This window comes from Periplaneta americana, chromosome 1, assembly GCF_040183065.1.
Source record: "Periplaneta americana isolate PAMFEO1 chromosome 1, P.americana_PAMFEO1_priV1, whole genome shotgun sequence".
NCBI lineage: Eukaryota > Metazoa > Arthropoda > Insecta > Blattodea > Blattidae > Periplaneta > Periplaneta americana.
Genome location: NC_091117.1, coordinates 631,971 through 655,823, shown reverse-complemented (window position 1 = coordinate 655,823; position 23,853 = coordinate 631,971). Strand labels below are relative to the sequence as shown.

Genomic DNA, 23,853 nt, shown 5'->3' with positions numbered 1-23,853 from the left:
TATTGTTGTTGTTGTTTTCTAATGCCAGGCGTTTGACAATAAAGCCATTTGACGTCTTGCACTCCAATATTTTTAAAAGATATTATCATGGTCAGCCACTGAAGCATAGATTTTGAGGTGTTCCGAATCCATTTCTTGATGTGAGTTGCACAATGGGCAGTTAGGGGACTGATATATTCCAATTCTATGCAGGTGTTTGGCCAAACAGTCATGGCCTGTTGCCAATCTAAATGCAGCTACAGACGATTTGCGTGATAAATCGGGAATTAACTGTGGATTATGATGCAGAGAATTCCATTTTTTCCCTTGAGATTGTGTAGATTTAATAAATCTTTTCACAGAGTAATACGTAGATTTAGTAACAGGTCTGTAAGTAGCAGTGCTGCCCTTCTTTGCTAAAGCATCCGCATTCGCATTTCCCAGGATTCCACAATGGGATGGTATCCATTGGAATACAATTCTTTTACTGAGTGATATTAATTGAGAGAGCATTTTAGTTATTTCTGCTGTTTGAGATGAAGGCGTGTGTTTAGAGACTATTGATAGAATAAGGTGCCAAATATAGTCTCAAAATGAACATGCCAGAGCAGGTTGTAACCCTCATTCCTCATAAGTTTACTTTTTCGTGAATGATGCACTATGTGTAATGCTTGTCCTCATATTATAATCAGCACACACGTCTGATTTTCAGCCTTGCTCTAAAAGTTTAAAATATGTACAGTACAATGTGTTTTTCCCCATTTTTTAAGACTTTCGTATTTGCTGGTTACAACCTTATTCTGGGTGGCTATTCAACTATTGAAATTTATATGGAGGGTGTGTGACCACATGACCTACTTTCATAAATACAGCCCAAACGTACTATTTGGTTGTTTTCAGAGGGATGTTTACCCTTCGCACAGCAGCCCCTGTTGTGACAGAGACTCTGCCTATCCCACGCCTCTGCCTGACAGGACGTGCTCCACCGCGCGGCACGACTGTCGATCTGTCGCACATTGAAGTCGTGCCCAACATGAACCTGTGGCCGCTGTTCCACAACGGAGTGGCAGCCGGCCTGCGCATTGCCCCTAACGCATCCAACATCGACTCGAACTGGATCGTGTTCAATAAGCCCAAGGTTCGTCCTTCTAATAATAAGGATCGTGTGATGGAGTGCTGCTAAGGAGCCAAGCTGGCACACAATACAGTAAGAGTAGGGAATCAGAAAGGGTTGGGGAGAAGATTATCACTCTTTTTGGCAGACAAACTTTTTTAGTCTTTATTATGCATCGAAGACAGTTCATTTATAGTCATCCCATGAAAGAAATTTGACTTGTCTGATTAACAATACAATTATAGTATTGTACACTAGCAAATGAACTGTCATATAAAATGTAACATATTTCGTAGTAAAATTGATTTCAAAACTTTAGTTATGTCCATACGAATTCACAGTCAAATGAAGCAAGCAGTAGCACTCCATATGTCAAAGAATTTAAGTATTATTTGAGACTTCCATTTGCACTGTGAAGACATGCTCATTATAGTAGTGGTGGGGTGTAATTTGAAGACCTGTGATAGGTTTGTCGCTGGTTCAGACTGTGACTATAGTTCGAAAATCTCTATCTCCGCCCACTATGTGGCTCATAGTGAAGATGCTCCAGAAGATTCATACTGATTACTAACTGATCTGTTATCGTCCCTCTCAAATGGCAGCCTTTTGATACAGCCACAGTGTGTTTGTACTGCTGACATCTTATTTATGGCACCACACCCACATGCCAATTCGCTGGTGGAAAACCAAGTGTTGTCACACAATTTGGTTACATTCAGGATAACTCGGCAACATACCAATCACCATGGACAGTGCTGAATCCAGGGGTAGGCCAGAAGGAATGTTCCCCCCAAAGATTTCAGACTTTTTAAAACTAAGTCTATACAGCTGAGTACTGCGTGGAAACCAGAACACGGGCTGGGAAGCTAGACATGGTCCCACTGCACTTCAATCTCTGAAGAAGATGGCAGCAGCTATCCAGTTATTCTGTTGGAGCATGGTTCTTTTCTGTGTTGCAGGGCACGAGCGAGGTGCCAACAGAGCACGCTGGCTTCCTGATGGCCCTCGGTCTCAATGGACACCTCAGCAATCTGGCAGAGTTCAACACTTACGAGTACCTGATAAAGTGCCACGAGATGACCAGCGTGGGCTTGCTGCTGGGAGTGGCAGCAACCAAGAGAGGTAATGGGGGTTAGTTAATAAGCAAATTATTATTATTATTATTTTTACTAATGGTTTGCCATTCACCCATATGAAGTCAGTTATGTAGACCGGAGTCACTGCCCAAGGTGTGCCATAGGAGGCTCATGATGTAGGTGCTACAGGGAAACTGGAGTTCCCAGAGAAAACCCCATGGATTAGCCAACACAAGTCATACATCAGGGGATCAAACCCAAGTCTACAGGATTATAAGTCCAACACACTGTGGTGGCTATAAGCAAATTATTTGTTTCCATGTTATAAAGTAAACGTAATGTAGGAATTCAGCTTGTTTTGCCTTGAATTACATACGAGGGTAAATAAAATGTTCTAGGACGTTTAATAAAATTCACAGAATTAAGATATGTTATTTTTCTACATAATCGCTCTAGATTTCTGCGCACCTAGAGTACCACTGGATTCTATCTTGGATGAGTTTTTCATTTTCTTGTGAAGTCTCTCGTGCATTTCATCCTTAGTTGAATTAAACTTGTTCTCGCAGTTCGTCTTTAAATGAAACAAAAAGAAAATGTTCAAATCATTTTGTGGTAAGCGAGGGCTGTATGGTGATGGTCCAAGAACTGAAAACCTACTGTTGGTTGGATGAGGCTCATATTGGTATAAGCATACAGTGGTTGGATGAGGCTCATATTGGTATAAGCACACAGTGTTTGGATGAGGCTCATATTGGTATGAGCACACAGTAGTTGGATGAGGCTCATATTGATATGAGCACACAGTAGTGTGATGAGGCTCATATTGGTATCACCATACAGTGGTTGGATGAGGCTCATATTGGTATAAGCACACAGTGGTTGGATGAGGCTCATATTGGTATAAGCACACAGTGGTTGGATGAGGCTCATATTGGTATGAGCTCACAGTGGTTGGATAATGGCTCATAAAAAGCTGATTTCATGTTCCTCTTCGAATTGTTCTTTAATATTAAGAATAAATTTTCTGTGTTGCAAACACTTTTTTTTTTTTTTTTTTAACTCTTGCTTGGTATTTCATGTATTAAAGCACTGTTCTCTGTAACACAGTATAACTCTGCCCTATACGTGGAGGGATCAGAGAAAGCCACGCTGTTTATATGAACTTTGTGTAATGCAGGAACGATGGATGTCTCCACCACGAAGCTCATGAGCATCCACGTGGAAGCTCTGCTGCCGCCCACGTCCATCGAGCTGGACATACCACAAAACATTCAGGTCGCAGCGTTGCTGGGAGTGGGGCTCATATTTGAGGGGACTGCCCACCGGCATATTGCAGAAGTGCTGCTCTCTGAAATAGGTAAACGTCCAAACCAAGTACATCGACTTATAAGGAAGAAAATGGGAGTTCATTAAGTTCTAAACAGGGGTCGATCACAGTGCTGTAGGTCTGCATTCTCTGAAGTACCTATGAGCGCTTGCTGGTCTTTTAAAGTGCGTGAATACCTGGTCCTATGTGACAACATTTTTAATCTGTACTTTATTGTGCTTATTTTGTTCAATTTTTCTATTGGCTTATACTCGTTGTCTCTCATAATATTTGTGCATTTGACCAAAATTCTGGATTTGATATTGATGTATAAACCTACTTTTCTAATTCCATCTGACTCTTCTTTTATTTCTCACATTATGTTCTTGTAATAATTCAGTTAAACACTTCATTCTGTTTTTTTTTTTCTATAAAATTTGACTCAATTGTTATATTATAAATTCATATCATATTCCCATAATATTATAAAAATGTTGTAATATTCAATTTCAGTACCAGTATAATTAATTTATGTTATCCAATGCTGGGCCTTGGCAACGAAGCCATTAGCACTCTTGCTCTCCAATATTTCTCTGTGGTGGATCCAACAGGTTTGTAGATGTTCTGCAGTCATTTCTTCTTCTTTGTGGCATAGAGGACAATTAGGATTCGTGTAAATTCCTATTTTATGCAAGTGTTTGGCCAAATAATCATGTTCCGTAAGCGGTCTGAATTTTGCTACTGCAGATTTATGTCGGATTTCTGGAATAATTTCTGTTTTTTTTTTTTATTAAAATGTTCCATTTTTATCTTCGGCTTTGTTACATAGTGCTTGGTTTTATATTTGTTTTGAATTAGTCTTTTCTTGGATTGAAAAGGTAGGCTTTTATTTGTGTTCAGAATTAAATTGGAGCCTTTTTTGGCAAGAAAATCTGCAGTTTCATTTCCAGAAATTCCGCAATGTGCAGGAATCCATTGCAATTGAATTCTTTTCAGTAGTTTTTGAAGTTGTTGAATAATTTTGTGACATTCTTCAATTTGAATTGACATCATTTTATATGAATTTATTGCATATAATGCTGCATTAGAATCAGAGAGAATGACAGCATTTTGAAATTTATCTATTCTGTGTAGTAGATGTTGGAGTGAGATATGAATAGCCATTATTTCCACATCAAAGTTTGTTGTATGATATCCTGCTGGTTGATAAAATGAGAATAACACACACGTAATTCCTGATCCTGAGTTGTTATCAATAATAGACCCATCTGTGTAGATATGTAACCATTCTTCTGGTGGATTCTATTGTTCACAGCTTCTAATGCTAGTGCTTTTAGTACAGGTTTGGAAGTTTCAGATTTTGTAACTGGTTCTTCTAAATCCAGCTGAACATTAATTGGTTTGAAGGTTAGAGGATTTTCTCTGGTTAAAATGTTTTCTTTAGATTTAGGGAGATTCAATTCTGTTTTTATTTCCGTGACTTTGGACAGGAAACTTTGTGTTTTCAGCTTGGTTGGTTGTAACAGTCTTTTTTCTCATTTCGTTGTTGTTAACCGCAGCATTTTTTCATGGTGGTGTCTAGAGTTAGACATATTGGAGAGTTCTTGGTTAGGGCTTGCATTGCTGTGATTGGAGTTTGAGAAACTGTACAGAAATTCCTTAACATGAAAGAAGAAAATAAGGGTCTCGTAGGCTACCACTAACCCAGCCGGCTACCCCTTGTTAGCTGGAAGCGAGTGGATAAACAAAATCATAAAATTTAACCTGTCTGATGGGTCCAAGGTTTCCGCGACCGTGAAATTGTATTCGACACATGATAGGGTTAGTAGGATTATTCTTTTCACTTCAATCAGATGTTCTGTTTCGAGAGACATGGCACCTGAACGTAAAGGTTAAGTTGAAAACTGTAAATTACAATACTGCATAACTATAGCCCTAGAATAAAGTTGCATGGCACAGTACTGTATTTTCCTTTTTCGGTCTTATCTACTGTAGTTCAAAGTTGCAAAGAATTTACTGTAGTACAGTGTACTGTATTTAGAATTAAACTACAGTAATACATTTCATCTAAAGTGTGAAGGGATACATAATGCATATTATAAATTTACTGTTAGATTGGGAGCCTCCCTCCCAATAAAGGACACCTCCCAGATGCGGACAGATTGTTATGTCCCTTTGAGGTCTGTAAATGAGAGGTTTCACTGTATTATCTTCCAATTTCCTGAATTTATAATTAGGTCTAACTTTCCCCTCTCCTTTTTAGAATGTGGATTAATGTTGACGTGTTTACTGACTAATAGGAAACTGCAGTCACAATGCGAAGGAAGTGCAATAGCGCGATTTTTTTCTTGCAGTGCCGGAGAAAGAATGCCTAATAGTCCTGCTGATTAATCTGTATTGTACAGTAAAAGTAAGTGCTATAGTATTTAATGTGTATAAATGTATTTTAAATTAAAAGTTAAAATTAAATTAAATTAGGGAGTTAGTCTGTAATTTGTGTGATTAGAAATGGTTTACTGTTATGTGCCATTCTGCAGATCGAACCACAGCTCAGTGGTCAGACTCTCAATCTAGCTGAAATAATTCTATTTTCCATTGTTATGTTGTTGTTGTTATCTAATGCTGGGCTTTGGCAATGAAGCCATTAGCTTTCTTGCTCTCCAATATTTGTCTGTGGTGGATCCAGCAAGTAGAACTTCACAGGTTTGTAGATGATCTTCAGTCATTTCTTCTTCTTTGTTGCATAGAGGACAATTTTTTCCATTGTTATTGAAGCTGGCGTTTCTTTTCTGTAAAACTAACCAGATGTATGCACTTCATAAATCCACAATGCACAAAGAAATTCTGAAAAATTCAGAAAAGTAAATACGTAGAGAAAGTTGATGATTGATAACACTTGGGTGGTCCGAGTTGGAGTGGTGCAAGTGAAGATTGTTCTGTGTTGTTTTAATAAAAATATATATATATATATATATATATTTTTTTTTTTTTCAATTGCACGTGTAAAGTCTGCCTAAATGACGCAATTTTGGTTTATATAAAGTTTAATTAATTTATTTCATGTTAACATTGTAATAACAATGTTCGAAATTAACTGAAATTAAAATTAAATTTTCGGTCATGAAGTTCATTTTTGTGACCAAAATACCAAACTGTCTTTGAGCTGTAACCCTCGTATTACAGTTTAACTGCAAACTTGCATGTTTCCCTCCCCCGTCCCCCCAAAGAAATATATAATTTTTTTATTTTAGGTGACAGGTGGCCTTTGGTGACTCGTAAAAAGTTATTTGAATTAATGCTAGAGAAGAAACGCTCTTCAGAATAATTTATGAGTATGTTTTGGCTAGATTATAAATAGGGTGTGTTCAGAGATGATTTTAAGGGAATTAAATCCATTTGTCATTTTATTACTTGAAAGTCGTGCAGAACATAGTGACTGAAGGCTGATGTTTGCAGGGCGGCCGCCGGGTCCCGAGATGGAGAACAGCGTGGACCGGGAGTCGTACTCGCTGGCAGCGGGGCTTGCCCTCGGCCTGGTTGTGCTGGGGAAGGGCTCCAAGTTGTGTGGCCTGGGCGATCTGGCTGTGCCTGACACATTGCACTACTACATGGTGGGCGGCCATCGCCGGCCCCTCACAGGTATGACTGCACATGAGCACTGCATCAGTTTACAGAATCCACGGACGGAGTAGAACCTTACATGAAGTAAAAAAATTGCCTAATTACAGAGCCATGGCAAGTTCACTTGTCTGATATTCTTGTTTGCAGTAGTTCTTAGATACAGCCATGGCAAGTTCACTTGTCTGATATTCTTGTTTGCAGTAGTTCTTAGATACAGCCATGGCAAGTTCACTTGTCTGATATTCTTGTTTGCAGTAGTTCTTAGATACAGCCATGGCAAGTTCACTTATCTGATATTCTTGTTTGCAGTAGTTCTTAGATACAGCCATGGCAAGTTCACTTATCTGATATTCTTGTTTGCAGTATACACACAAAGATATTTCTTCTTCAATTGGTACAAAAGATAATCGGCTGACATTTCAATCAATTCACTTTACTTTAAGACTTCAATTTGACCGCCATTGTGATATATCGCACAAACCTCAGATGTCACATCATTTCAAATATGTGTCTGACTACATTAATTTCTAAGTCTTTCCGTAGTTTCTGATTTTGAGGACCCATGTCACTGACGAAAGCACGTACCTTCATTTTCCATAACTATGGTCCTGGAACACAAATATGGTCCATTCAATTTTTGTACTCCATAATGTTGTACCTCGTTTATCTATATTTTTGCTGTACTGTAGTTTGAAATCAAGTCACTACAGCTGTCTATGTTACCTCTACAATGTTCTTTGAATGGTTGTAGGTAGACCATAATTGTGTTCCAGGACCATAGTTATGGGAAATGACGGTACTTTAGAACCAGAGGCTTGTACAGAGATTATTATTATTTTTTTATAATAATGAAGGCGTGATAGTACAATCAAACATATGATTCATTGACTGCTTCCATTTCCCCGGCAAACTACGAACAAGTATGACCTGGCCACAATTTTGTTGTATGGCCCATAGAAACAGTTCCTTGTTGGATCCACTGCCTATTTTCATTCTGTCGTAACACAAGATCATATTTTTCTCCATTTTAATTAAGCCTGGTGAACACTCAGTTGTCGAAAGACGTTTGCCTAAAGTACGTGCACTGGGTAAGGGGTAATATTCCTTACATATTCTGAACGTCTTTTCAAAGTGTCACAGCTACTGAAATATCGTTACTGTCCCAAAATTTAACATGAGCCACGAATTGTGGTTTTACGTTGGCATTTTGAAACGAGTTGTTCATGTTTAACAAGAAATTATTTAGATTTTGAAAGTTATTTCTCAAGTTTTGTTCCAACTGCAATATTTTGTCATTTTCTACTTGTAGTTATTTTTGCAGTTTATCGTTCATTGCTCGAATTTTAATAACTTTTTAATTTATCTTTTCTTCGGTATTTTAACTTTCACTATATGTACTTGATGTACCGGCTTCAAAACTTCACACAAGAGTTTTTCCTATTGCTTAAATAAAACCTTGTATCACGTTCGAACTTTCGGATATCACACTGTGTTCGGCCGAATTCTTTAGTTTCAGTTTTTGTGGTAACCTTAATAATTCTGCTTTAAAATCGCGATGATAATCATAATTATCGAAATAATCGAACAAATATGCGATATTTCAGGTATAAAACTGTCTGCTGCATTACGCAAATATATCCACCTTTCACGAACAGCTTGTGCCTTTGGATATCGATTGTAAATTACGTTTTTATCACCCCAGTTTTTTTCATGTTTTACATGTTGCTCATGCACAACTGCAAGGCATTTTTATAAATTAATCCCTTTTGTACTCACTAAGAAACACTGAATTATCAAACAAACATACGATTAACAATGAATTTAACAAAGCAGTTAAATCGAAGTCTCAAAGTAAGTAATTATGAAAAAAGTGAATTGATTGAAATGTTAGCCGATTATCTTTCATACCGATTGAAGAAGAAATATCTATGTGTGTATACTGCAAACAAACTCTTCTATAGTGAAGAAAAATCTGTGAAAGTAAAAAATCCGATTGGTTGCAGTGTGTTTCACGGAGAAATATCCGTCCTTGTGTTGACTGGCTTCGTGTGGTTTATAAATTTGAAAAGTGTTTTGAGGAGTAGCATGGGACTACATTAAACATGTTCAAAGACGTAGCACAAACATTTGCTAATATACTGAATGAAAAGATCTCTAGTCGGCCTGTAGATCCATTCGTTATTGAATGATAGTCCAGAACTCTATTATCATGAAAGCTCTCAACAAACGTCGACAAGGGCAGAGAAGTAAATCGTCTACAACTACCCATAAAACAGCGAAGAAAATTAAGAAAATCGTCAACTATGTAATGTGAGCACAATAACATAATATTCTTCTTAGAGAGTCATTCTGTATTGTTTTCATATCCTCACTGTAAAGAAATAAGTGTTTTGACAATGTCTAAAGAGCCCAAAATAATTGAAAAATTGTTTGGATCACATGGTCTTTGTATGAGTGCCATAAATATCTTCGGTGCATTGCTTTCCATAGTACGAGGCATGCCTTGCCAGCAGATGACGTCACAAGCAGAGCCAAGAGGTCTGATGGCCCCTACCTTCTATTCTATTTTCCTTGCTTCCAATGGGAAAAGGAAGTGGAGACTGAAATATGCAACATCGTGACATTTTATTTTGTAAATGTTTTGTCGGAAAAATTCTTTTTATTTTCATGCATTTGAGAGCCTGTCATAATGTGGTTTTCGTGTTCCTTCAAAATGATTGATAGAATTTTCGCTGTGTTTAGTACCGTATTGGTCCGAATATAAGCCACACTTTTTATTCAAATTTCAAACTCGAAAAGTTGGGATGCTGCTTATTTGCACAGCCGATAAATTTAAACTTGAAATGTGGTGCATGTTGCTATCGGTAATTTTATCATTTTGAAATGGAGCAACAATGCCACGCGCTCGTGTTTGAAATTGTCAGCAGTCGTATGGTATATGACGCAACAATGTACCAGTCTTCATATTACAGTGATCGTACTCTTTTGTATGATAGGACAGATTAAAACAGTTTGTACGTAGCTACGGGTTCAGCCATGAGCGGAAACGTAGAAAGAAAAGCTTCAACAAGCTTGGGAATTCGGCGCAGTTATGACGCTAGTTTCAAACTTGCAGTTATTCGTCATGCTAGGAGTACGTCTAATAGAGAAGCCGGCAAAAAGTTTAGTGTGGATAAGTCTAATGTGCGGCGCTGGATCGCCTCGGAGGATAAACTGAAAAATGCCAATACAACCAGAAAATCTTTCAGAGGACCCAAGGCTGGGAAATACCCTGAACTAGAACGTAGGGTCCTTTCCTTTGTACAAGACAAAAGGAAAGAAGGGATGCCTATCTCTCGACAAGTAATCCAGGTAAAATCGTTGGAAATAGCGAAGACCCTAAACATTCCACAGACAGAATTCCATGGGAGTGTAGGTTGGTGCCGCAGGTTTATGCGTAGAAGTGGCCTTGTTCTCCGACGAAGCACTTCATTAGCACAGAGACTGCCAGAGGATTTTACTGAGAAACTCATCAACTTCCAGAGGCATGTCATTGAATTGCGTCAGCGCCACTCTTACCCATTACACCAGATCGGCAATGCCGACGAGACGCCCGTATTTTGGGACATGCCGAGCAATATGACAGTTGACAATAAAGGGGCGAAAAGCATATCATTGAGAACAACTGGAAATGAAAAACAAAGAATCACTGTGATGCTGGCGGTTAGGGCAGATGGAGGAAAACTGCCTCTGTATGTTATTCTGAAGCGTAAAACTATGCCCAAGGAGAATTTACCTAAGGGATTAGTGATTCGTTGCCAAGAGAAAGGATGGATGACAACCGAAATAATGGTGGACTGGCTAGCTACGGTTTGGAATCGCAGACCAGGTGCGCTGCTCTGTAAGAGGGCTATGTTAGTATTGGATGCCTTTAAAGGTCACGTCACACCCGAAGTAAAGAAAAAAATTACTGCATTGAAGACAGACCTAATCGTCATACCTGAAGGTATGACATCAAAATTGCAGGTGCTTGATGTCGTCGTGAACAAGCCTTTTAAAGACCATCTCCGAAAACAGTATTCGGATTGGCTTCTAGAAGGGGGTCATGCATTGACTCCATCTGGGAAGATGAAGAAGCCATCTGTCAGCCTTATGTGTGAGTGGATTCTCTCTCCATGGCACACGATATCACCAGATTCAATCATCAAAGCTTCAAGAAATGCTGCGTGTCTAATGCTCTGGATGGCAGTGAGGACGACGTACTTTGGGCGGAGAGTAATGAACAAAGTGACAGTGATGAAACAAATACCGGTACCGGTAGTAGTGAAGTCAGCAGTGACATTGGAGAAGACGGTGATTAGTTGTACCGGTATTTTTGGTGATTTACCCACATAATACCGTAATTGAAGAAAAAGTGTTTAAATAGTGTAAACAGTTTTGTAACTGGATAATGTGACAGGTAAATTTCACTGCACTCAATTTTCCTTTTTTTCTCATTCTGCACTCAATTTTTCTTTTTTTTTTCTCTCTCTCCTTTCCCCCTAAAATTAAGGGTGCGGCTTATACTCGGGTGCGGCTTACACTCGGGCCAATACGGTATTCTGAATGAACGTGACATGTCCAAAACAGAGAGACAAATAAGGGGACCACCCCCGATCTTTTCAGACTGGATTGTTGAGTGTGCGAACTGCACGTTGCCACCCTAGTCGTTGTGATTGACACTTCACGTCTGGTTGTGGTCTATGTCAGCATTGAATTTATTAAGCAATGAATCTGGTATTGCCTTTCTCATTCTGTAGTGTAAACCTCACTGAAGTCACTAGCGATCGCAGCTTTGTGTTAAGAACCCAGGTCAGCATGCTAATGCTGAGCCGCCATGGAGTTTGTGAGGTGAGCAATCACACTGTAATTTGAAATAACAATGTAGAGCTTCAATATGTTGGAATAAGATATTGACTGTTGCAGGATCCCAAAAGGAGAAATACAAGTCTCCAAGTTACCAGATCAGGGAGGGCGACTCTGTCAATATCGACGTCACCAGCCCTGGTGCAACTCTGGCTCTGGGCATGATGTACTTCAACACCGGCAACAGGTACAGTACGTGAAGAACCATACCTTCGAGATGTATGACTAGTTGCTGGGACATGTGACTCTTGAGAATGACGACCATGACAAGATCAGGAGGTACAATTAATTGGCCTGCACACTTCTTCAATCTGAATCGTACATTTTTTATATATTCGAGAACAGTCTGTGACATTACATCAACATTTTATATAGATTTGTGAGCAATCAGGACGAATTCTGGCACGAATTCATGCTCTTCTGCAAGAAGGGGCTGGAAACTGTGTAGAAAAAATTGTGGTTGCTATCCCTGATACACTGGTATGTAGAATATGTCACTCAGTTGCAGGAATGAAACTACAGTTGTGTTAATTTGAATGTTTTATTTTTGTTTTGGTTTACAAATGAAGAGTTTGAAGGGCATGCAATATAGTTTCTCTTCATATGAAGCGACATACCAAAATTGATTCCAACCTACAACAAATTTTTCACTGTTGTTCACTCAAATTGTATCGTATGTGTCTATTATCACTTCAATATACAGAACTCCCGATTACAAATCAAATGAATGGTCTGTAGCTGCTCTCGATGCCGAGTTATAATAATAAGAAGAAAAGCGCATAATGTGCAAGATAGGTTGTGCATAATATGCAGAGTCGAGACTGTCCGATTCACTACTGCACAGTTCACATACACAGCCGACGTCTGGTTGGTGGAATATCATGTACTGATATGTGCAGATCGTATCCATTCTGTTGTAGAATATTTGCTTCTTGTTCTCTTTCAGCTCAATCATTGTAGTGTTGTGGATGTCTGAGGTGTGTTTGTATATCAGCCACATGGCTTTCTTTAGGAATGTCGACTTCATTCTCTATAGCTGCATTAGGTCTCGTTTTTTCAAATGCTCCGACATTATCTCTGCCATAAGTGACGATGGGGTGATTTCCAGCCTGAGGCGCTGTAGTGCTCTTTCCACAGACATCTTGTTTAGAAACTTGATGTCGTTCGTTGCTGATGACTGTTTCCTTGAGACTGGACAGTCATTCCTATGTATTTAAAGTTGTTCATTATTTTCAGTGCCAAGATATTATTTATTTTATTCATTCATTTATTTATCCATTTTAGATGGAAAGATGAAATTCAGAAGGAATGCATGGAAATGGGAATTAGCAACTGGGAGAAACTAGCAAAAGACAGAACAGAGTGGAAGTGTTGCTCCATAATGTCCTTTGTTTATTAATTGATTTATTTATGCATTTATTTATTTATTAGTGCATTTCATTCTACCCGCAGCTTTTTACCTCCATATCTTCTCTTTCAGTTTCATGCCAATATGATGCATGCTTGCAAAGTTAGGATCACATGTGCTGCCATTTCAAACTGCATTGCAGATATCAGCTTCAGACGACACAAATCTTCAAAACATCAGTTTCCACATAGGCGTTGGTATTAATGATTTGGTTCGTTCCCGAGCCCAGAGCATTGCAGTGCCCTGCACATTGTTGCAGAGCGGTGGCGGACTGGATGAAGGCCCCTGACACGCAGTACCTGCTGGACTTCGTGCGTCCTGACTTCCTGCTGCTTCGCATTGTTGCTCGTTCCCTCATCCTGTGGAATGACATCTTGCCCACGTCCGAATGGGTGGAGTCGAACCTGCCGGATACCATCAAGCCGTACTGCCTAGTGAAGCCTCGTCCAGGCATGCCCGACAATGTGGACTACGAGACCATGAAGTGAGCAGGTTCATTAATTTAAGAAATTTCCTTTGGAATTATGGTCTCAGATCAGGTTGAAATACTTTTAAGGGTACTGAAATCTATACAGCAAAGCAAGAAAATTGAAGAATTGTATCTGCTTTGGCTTGCTGAATTTAAATCTGTTACCACAATTTGAATCCGATTTCGTCTAACATCGAAGTCAGTTTTGCAGTGGAATAGGACTCTTAAAGAGACAGGATCCCTTGATTCCACAGACAAACATCCTAAGAAAAAAATAACCGAAGAAATGGTTGATTGTATATGAACTGCATTCAACCAGAGCCCAAGGATGTTTCTGGAATCAAGGATCCTGTCTCTTATTTGAGAGTTCTATCCCACTGCAAAATTGATTTCAATGTAGGTGAATCCACTTTGAATTCCAGACGAAATGCCGTCAAACTCTGGTAACAGATTTAAATTCAGCAAGCCAAGGCATGCACTTCACATTTTGCTGTAATGTCAACATTTTACGTTCAATTAGAATGATTAATGTTGGCTGTTAGCAATTCGTGATATAAATCGTATCTTTTTTGTTTTCTTCAATTTTTTTGCTTTGTAGTATCGATTTTTTTTAGCATTGTTGTTATAAAAATAAAATTTTGGAGAATTTCTGAATCCTGTATATAATCCAGAAATGCATATAGAGTGTTAGTTGGGAGACCGGAGGGAAAAAGACCTTTAGGGAGGCCGAGACGTAGATGGGAGGATAATATTAAAATGGATTTGAGGGAGGTGGGGTATGATGATAGAGACTGGATTAATCTTGCACAGGATAGGGACCGCTGGCGGGCTTATGTGAGGGCGGCAATGAACCTTCGGGTTCCTTAAAAGCCATTTGTAAGTAAGTAAGTATATAATAATAAAATATCCTTTTATTAATAAATGGTGAACAATTATTTCTTAATACCGCTTGCCCAGACACTGTGTATATCATATCTGTAGCCAGGCTCCTGTCTATTTGCTGCAGTTCCCACTGTTAGTTGCTTCTGTTTTTCTGTTGACTCTTCCTTTTTGTTGATACTCTCTATTATAGTCCCGTCGCTCTAATTTCCGGCAGCCAATCACGTTATAGGTCGGCTACATTTAAATGTGTGCGTCTTCTGATTCGCTGATGAAGACGTTATGTATTTCCTAAGGCTGGATTAATATAATCGCCCGCCATTTTGGCTCTTTCGTTGGCGTTCGCAGAAAGCACACGAGGATGTTATTTGCCGCTCAATTATTTGCTGAATTACAGTGTGTTTGATTTATTATTATCATAGGAGCTACGATATGATAATGTTTAACGGTGTGGCAAATAGATCCCTTATCTGGTAGCTTGGCAACGAAAGAAGAAAAATGGCGAACGATGCTACCTACCTAGACTTTATAGAGCCTTCACTTCCTAAGACGTAAGAAAAGAGGTGGAGTCACGCTGGGACGCGACTGTAATTCATTGTGATAATGATGATGGTTATTTTAGATTGGATATTTAATCCTTTATAGGTGTTGTGCTGTTTCACTTACTGGGTCTGTTAACTGACTTGGATTTTTTGTCCATTTTTGATCTTCCACATTAGTTGTTGTCTTCACTGCTTCTGTGATGAGTCTCATTTCTTTGTTCTGTACATTTTATAGTGGAGGCTGTTATTATTGTTTCACTACCTTATGTGTTGACTGTTGTGATCTTCGTGTATCCTGTTCTTTGCGGGATCTTCTCATAATGTTTCTTGTACTCCTTTACTTAAGACTTGTTTGTGGTGTCTATTGTTCTTTCCCGAAGTCCATATTACTGTATCATTGTATTCACAAGCATACAGTGGCTTGTTGCTTCAATGTCTAGGGCTTGACAATGAAGTCATTCGCCATCTTGCACTCCATTATTTTTGTACGATGCATCTCTTGATGTGTTCCATGTTCATCTCTTCATTTGCATCTTACAATACATAGGCGGATGTATTCCAAATACTGTCCGCCCCTGAATAAGACCCGCAATGTACCTATCAGACACCACAATATGAAAGACTTGACTAAAACCCACACCCGATTTTCAGAAACATTATTTTCGCAAAAAAAAAAAAAAAAAAAAAAAAAAAATCTGGTGATATTTTGGAGTTGGTCAGTAAAATTTCCGAGGATTTATCTTTGATCGATCACAATTTTGTTGTATTTGGGTAGATTTGAATTAACTTTTGATTCGTTGTTTTACAGAATAAAATGGAAGTCTGTTATTAGATGTTGTTAAACTTCAGTGACCTTTTTAGTAAAAAATCTGCTGTTTCATTTATCTTTATAATATCACACTGGGAAGGAATCCACGGTAAACCAATTTTTGTCTGTAGTTTAGTTAGGTAATATATCATTTCCTACCTACACAATCCTGAAATTTAGCCCCCTTTTTTTATAGCTTGAATCTGATATTATGACAACATTTTGGAATTTATTTGATCTGTAAAAAAGGTTTTGGAAGATATATAAATAGCAATAACTTCGTCAAAATTTATTGTATATTCTCGTACAGAATGATAAAATGAATAGAGAGGATATGTTCCTCTAGGTCCATTCATTCATTCATTCATTCATTCATTCATTCATTCATTCATTCATTCATTCATAGAGTTCTGCCCAAGGGCAGGTCTTTCACTGCAAACCCAGTTTTCTTCAATCTTTCCTATTTTATGCCTTCCTCTTTGTCTCTGCATATGATTCATATATCTTAATGTCGTCTATCATCTGTTTGCAGTTTTTCTTGGAAAAGGTAAATGCGGTAGCTTCCCATTGCTTTCTGCACACCACTGTCTCTATCACATCTTAAAAGATCGCAGAAGACTACAGCATGGAGGTGAGGAGGGTGGCTAATTAGGCTCTCTGGACTTCACCAAAGTTCACTGGAAGTGTTAAATATCAGTTCTATCAGGGTTTTTGACCCGAAGAAAGACCGGGAAATCCCAATTAGTCTTTGCCTCCCAGGTCATGGTCCTCTTAAATGTTATATAAGAGATCTGTCTGTATACTGTCATGTACCTCTTTTTTTTCTGCCTCCTTTTCCTGTTATTTCTTAATGCATGCTATCATGTACCTGTTTTTCATGGTTTTTTTTTTCTGTTATTAATGTATGCTATCATGTACTATTTTTTAGGGTTCATTCTTCTGTTATTAAATGCTATCATGTACTATTTTTTATGGTTCCTTTTTTTCTGTTATTAATGTATGCAATCGTGTACTATTTTTTATGGTTCATTTTTCTGTTATTAAATGCTATCATGCACCTGTTTTTTATGATTCCTTTTTTCTGTTGTTAATGTATGCTATCATGCACCTGTTTTTTATGGTTCCTTTTTTTCTGTTATTAATGTATGCTATCATGCACCTGTTTTTATGGTTCCTTTTTTCTGTTATTAATGTATGCTATCATGCACCTGTTTTTTATGGTTCCTTTCTGTTATTAATGTATGCTATCATGCACCTGTTTTTTATGGTTCCTTTCTGTTATTAATGTATGCTATCATGCACCTGTTTTTTATGGTTCCTTTTTTTCTGTTATTAATGTATGCTATCATGCACCTGTTTTTTTGGCTTCTTTTTTTCTGTTATTAATGTATGCTATTATGCACCTGTTTTTTATGGTTCCCTTTTTTCTGTTATTAATGTATGCTATCATGCACCTATTTTTTATGGTTCCTTTTTTTCTGTTGTTAATGTATGCTATCATGCACCTGTTTTTTATGGTTCCCTTTTTTCTGTTATTAATGTATGCTATCTTGAACCTGTTTTTTATGGCTCCTTTTTTTCTGTTGTTAATGTATGCTATCTTGCACCTGTTTTTTATGGTTCCTTTTTTTGTTATTAATGTATGCTATCTTGCACCTGTTTTTTATGGCTCCTTTTTTCTGTTATTAATGTATGCTATCTTGCACCTGTTTTTTATGGTTCCTTTTTTCTGTTATTAATGTATGCTATCATGCACCTGTTTTTTATGGTTCCTTTTTTTCTGTTATTAATGTATGCTATCTTGCACATGTTTTTTATGGCTCCTTTTTTTCTGTTGTTAATGTATGCTATCATGCACCTGTTTTTTATGGTTCCTTTTTTCTGTTATTAATGTATGCTATCATGCACCTGTTTTTTATGGTTCCTTTTTCTGTTGTTAATGTATGCTATCATGCACCTGTTTTTTATGGTTCTTTTTTTCTGTTGTTAATGTATGCTATCATGCACCTGTTTTTTATGGTTCCTTTTTTCTGTTGTTAATGTATGCTATCATGCACCTGTTTTTTATGGTTCCTTTTTTCTGTTGTTAATGTATGCTATCATGCACCTGTTTTTTTGGCTCCTTTTTTTCTGTTATTAATGTATGCTATTATGCACCTGTTTTTTATGGTTCCCTTTTTTCTGTTATTAATGTATGCTATCATGCACCTGTTTTTTATGGTTCCTTTTTTTCTGTTATTAATGTATGCTATCATGCACCTGTTTTTTATGGTTCCCTTTTTTCTGTTATTAATGTATGCTATCTTGCACCTGTTTTTTATGGCTCCTTTTTTTCTGTTGTTAATGTATGCTATCTTGCACCTGTTTTTTATGGTTCCTTATTTTCTGTTATTAATGTATGCTATCTTGCACCTGTTTTTATGGCTCCTTTTTTCTGTTATTAATGTATGCTATCTTGCACCTGTTTTTTATGGTTCCTTTTTTCTGTTATTAATGTATGCTATCATGCACCTGTTTTTTATGGTTCCTTTTTTTCTGTTATTAATGTATGCTATCTTGCACATGTTTTTTATGGCTCCTTTTTTTCTGTTGTTAATGTATGCTATCATGCACCTGTTTTTTATGGTTCCTTTTTCTGATGTTAATGTATGCTATCATGCACCTGTTTTTTATGGTTCCTTTTTTCTGTTGTTAATGTATGCTATCTTGCACCTGTTTTTTATGGTTCTTTTTTTCTGTTGTTAATGTATGCTGTGATGCACCTGTTTTTTATGGTTCATTTTTTTCTGTTGTTAATGTATGCTATCATGCACCTGTTTTTTATGGTTCCTTTTTTCTGTTGTTAATGTATGCTATCTTGCACCTGTTTTTTATGGTTCTTTTTTTCTGTTGTTAATGTATGCTATCTTGCACCTGTTTTTTATGGTTCCTTTTTTGCTGTTAATGTATGCTATCATGCACCTGTTTTTTATGGTTCCTTTTTTCTGTTGTTAATGTATGCTATCATGCACCTGTTTTTTATGGTTCCTTTTTTCTGTTGTTAATGTATGCTATCATGCACCTGTTTTTTATGGTTCCTTTTTGTTTTAACCCTGAAGATGAGGAAGATGAACATCCTCGAAACGTCGGTGGATCACCAACTTATGACCTGGCTGGAAGCCCCAATTTTTATCTCCTTCCTTGTATGTGACATTGTTAAGATTGTAAAAATACTTTGTTTCGAGAAAATAAAATTGTTCGTGAATTAGTTTCTTTCACTGCAATATTTAAATAAATAAACATAAAAAAAGAACGCATAAAATAATAATTTACTGCATGATGTGCAGTATGTGTCATCTAGCATGAGAGCTGCTTGTCATGTTACAGTCAGGCATACTGCAACATCCTGGCAGGGGCGTGCATGGCTCTGGGGCTGCGATTTGCAGGCTCTGCCAACAACGAAGCCTTCAAGACACTGTTCAAGTATGCGAAGACGTTCACATCACTGACTGGCAAGTCGATTGCAGAGTTGGCGGGCAAGTCCACCATCGAGACCTGCCTTAGCGTCATTCTGCTGTCACTTGCCATGGTGAGCTGCTAGAGAAATCCATGTTTTACGTAATTCTTACATCATGAAATGTTATTTCACTAACACATATCGTATCCAAGTATTTCAGGTTCAAGTGCAACTGAAAAATACTGAATGGGGCTTCCATCATAATTATGAGGAAGTGAACACTGCTTGACCCAGAGATCCTATCAAATCAACTGCGTACATTTAAATTAAATTTAAGTAGAAAACCAGTCATCAAATTTCCTCCCATTCAGCTGAGAGATTGATAAAAAGCTGCATGAAAATCCATTTACACGAATCCCTACAGCTTGGCAGTGCAGCAAAATCATGGCAGAATATGCTGTGCATTCGCGTTTTAAGGTCTCCTAATTTTTTTCTCAGAAATGGGAGCAGATAGAAACATGCGACTGAGCTTGAAAGAAGCTGGCACTCTTTGTGAATGCGTGACACAGATGGCAGCACAGAATGTGAGTGGCTACAGCGAGAGTTAGTTGTTTTCGACACTTCGAATGGGGATGCTCTCTTTACAAGACCAGCGTGTTATCTCTCCACTTGCGTGGCGTGACACCCATCGACATTCATCATCAGTTGAGTGATGGTGTCATGGATGTGACGGCAGAAATTGTTCTCCACGCACAATCCTGTTGTCGGTGCGGCTGGTGCATGGCTGAAACTCTTTCAGTTCATTGTCACACGTGAGATTTGGCTTTCTTTGAACTGTCTCACCCACAAATACACAATTTTAACATCCATGTCACCATCAGTGCATGTCTCACTCAACTGATGATGAATGTTGATGGGTGTCACACGACACAACTGGATGATAACACGCTGATCTTGTAGTGAGAGTGTCGCCATTTAAAATGTTGAAAGCACGTCGCAACTCTTGCTGCAGCCACTCGAGTTCTGTGCTTGCTTCTGTGTCATACATTCACTAAGGGTGCCCGCTTTTCATGTTTCTGTCTGCCTGAGAAAAAAATTAGGAGAACTTAGAACTTGAACGCACAGCATATAGTCAACACCAGTGTAAAAATTCCTGAGTCCCCATGTAGTGAAGTCGTAGCCCTCTTTGTGTTGCATACAGGACAGGATTGTTTGGCAGCCCACTTGCATATTTACATCTCCACATTGTATTGCATGCAACAATGCCGACACAATCATGGACAAGGACCACTTTCCTCTCTGCTCTAACATAAGAAATCAATTGTACAATCAGTTACGTATTTTTATAACTTAGTCATTTTCTTTGCCAGCTTCTGTCTGATGCTTTTTCAATTCACTGCGGGCTAAAGCAAGGAGATGCACTATCACCGTTACTTTTTAATTTTTCTCTAGAATATGCCATTAGAAAAGTCCAGGATAACAGAGAGGGTTTGGAATTGAATGGGTTGCATCAGCCGCTTGTCTATGTGAATGATGTGAATATGTTAGGAGAAAATCCACAAAGTATTAGGGAAAACATGGGAATTTTACTTGAAGTAAGTAAAGAGATAGGTTTGAAAGTAAATCCCGAAAAGACAAAGTATATGATTATGTGTCGTGACCAGAACATTGTACGGAATGGAAATATAAAAATTAGAAATTTACCCTTTGAAGAAGTGGAAAAATTCAAATATCTTGGAGCAACAATAACAAATATAAATGATACTCGGGAGGAAATTAAAGACAAAATAAATATGGGAAATGCGTGTTATTATTCAGTTGAGAAACTTTTATCATCCAGTCTGCTCTCAAAAATGCTGAAAGTTAGAATTTATAAAACAGTTATATTACCGGTTGTTCTGTATGGTTGTGAAACTGAACTCTCACTTTGAGAGAAGGACAGAGGTTAAGGGTATTTGAGAATAAGGTGTTTAGGAAAAATATTTGGGGCTAAGAGGGATGAAGTTACAGAAGAATGGAGAAAGTTACACAACGCAGAACTACACGCATTGTATTTTTTACCTGACATAATTAGAAACATTAAATCGTAACAACTGAGATGGGCAGGGCATGTAGCACATATGAGGAAATCCAGAAATTCATATAGGGTGTTATTTGGGAGGCTGGAGGGAAAAAGACCTTTGGGGAGGCCGAGACGTAGATAGGAAGATATTAAAATGGATTTGAGGGAGGTGGGATATAATCTTGCTCGGGATAGGGACCAATGGCGAGCTTATGTGAGGGTGACAATGAACATCCGTGTTCCTTGAAAGCCATTTGTAAATAAGTAAGTAAGTAATTTTCTTTAATCACCAACATATTAGGCAGTCAATGTATTGCAGTAGTACTTTTTGTGCCATAATGATCTTATCTTTCTATTTGTATTTTTTAAATCCCCCTTTTTGCATTTGTGTTTTCTGTATTTGTATTTATAGTTGAGGCACCTAGTTCCATAAGGGCCTAAAGCACAAGATATCAATTTTTTAGTTATTGTCATTTTTCATGCTATTTTCATTTTGTGAACCAGTAACATGTGTGTTTTAATGCTTAGCTGAAATATAAAATAAATAAAAATCACCTTCCTGGAAACTTGTATGAAATTCAATTCCAGAAAGGCCTAAAGCATAATGTGTGCATTTTGAATACCATTTGTCTCCAATGCTGTTAACATAGACGGATGTATACCATGTTAATAAATTCTACATTGAAGGAGGATACCATGTTGGTAGTACTTTAGTAAGACAGAGTGGATGTTATAGCATGTGTGTATGTATTCCTACAAATAAAGCAGAAAAAAGAAAGAAGACTTCAGCCACCTTATTTTGGAAAAAAAAAAAAAACGCGCACACACACACACACACACACACACCCGCACGTTGGAAATAAGATGGCTGATGCCTGTCCTGGACAGAATAAGAACATAACGATCATATCACTATTCCATGCTCTTACCGAGTATGGAACCTTTGAGGAAATTATTCACAAGTTTCTTGTGCCTGGACATAGAAAATATTAAGAGAAAAATTGTTTCAGTGTTTAGCCCAGATAATTGGTGTGAGATGATTAAAAAGACTAGGATACATGCTGTACGCTTTTAACTTCTATAAAAATATGTAAGGAGGACTATAGAGATTTCGCAGCTGTCACTGATTTGATCAGCAAACCAAAGCTCTCAGAAAGGAGCTCGAAAATACAATACAAAGCAGTGACAGTGATGAAGTTTTGTTCGTGTCATAAACACCAGCTGTTGGCCTGGTTGACGCAGTTGGTATAGCACTGGCTTTCTGTGCCCAAGGTTGCGGGTTCGATCCCGTGCAAGGTCGATGGCATTTATGTGTGCTTAAATGCGACAGGCTCATGTTAGTAGATTTACTGGCATATAAAAGAACTTCTGCGGGACAAAATTCCGGCACACTGGCGACTCTGATATAACCTCGGGAGTTGCGAGCGTTGTTAAATAAAACATAACATTAACATTAAACACCAGTTCCACTTCAAAGTCGATTATAATCATCAAGTACCGGTAGCATGGGAAGTAGCCAGTTTGCTGAAGGATGTGCGCGGTCTTCCTATGGTGATGAAAAATATTCTGATGTGTGTTGGAAAACCTTCCTATAAAATATTCATATGCAAGGGAAATCTCAAATGTGAAGCTGAGAGATCTTACGAAACTGCTGGAATCCATGTCTGAGAGGTAAAAGATGTTTCTTCATAATCTGCGACATCTGTGAATGATCCTGACGTTGGTGTTGAGTGTGTATAGGTAATAAGCAGACATCGGATTTTTAGGCACTAAAAATTGCAGTTTTAGGCGCCTAAAATAAGCTCAAAATTTGTAAAATAGGCTCTATTTTAATGAAAATAGGCATTTTAGGCACATCAAGGTATCATACTTATTTCTTTCACTGAAATTTTTAGTTATACACTAAAATACGCACAAAAAAGTATGTTTAAACATTAAAAAAGAATACTATATTATATTTATAAACAGAGCTGCACAAATTTAATATATTGAAACTAATGAAATAATGATTATTGATATCAAGATTACTCATTTTAAGTTATTGAAATTCAGTTCCATGCTCAGACTTTATTATAATTATCTGCACAGTACACCACCAGAATTTTTTCTAAATTCTCCACAGTTCCTTTGCCTTTTGTCACTGAGAATCATTTTGAAAGCAGAAAAACTTCTTTCAACCGAAACTGATGCGAGAGGCGCAAATTTTAAATTAGGTACAATAGAAACATCAATACTTACTGGAACATTTACACTTTCCCCCGATATCGCT

The 23,853-nt window shown here is 37.8% G+C and overlaps 1 protein-coding gene across 2 annotated transcripts in view; it reads left to right on the top strand.

Annotated features, from left to right (window-relative positions):
- Window positions 1-23,853, top strand: part of shtd (anaphase promoting complex subunit 1) — a 101,537-nt gene that overhangs the window by 51,490 nt on the left and 26,194 nt on the right. For both annotated transcript variants that reach the window (XM_069821455.1, XM_069821543.1), the window contains exons 20-26: window positions 880-1,117; window positions 2,053-2,215; window positions 3,347-3,526; window positions 6,932-7,114; window positions 12,041-12,167; window positions 13,648-13,872; window positions 19,453-19,654. In XM_069821455.1, coding sequence (XP_069677556.1) covers window positions 880-1,117; window positions 2,053-2,215; window positions 3,347-3,526; window positions 6,932-7,114; window positions 12,041-12,167; window positions 13,648-13,872; window positions 19,453-19,654 — 1,318 coding nt within the window. The remainder of the gene's footprint in view (window positions 1-879; window positions 1,118-2,052; window positions 2,216-3,346; window positions 3,527-6,931; window positions 7,115-12,040; window positions 12,168-13,647; window positions 13,873-19,452; window positions 19,655-23,853) is intronic.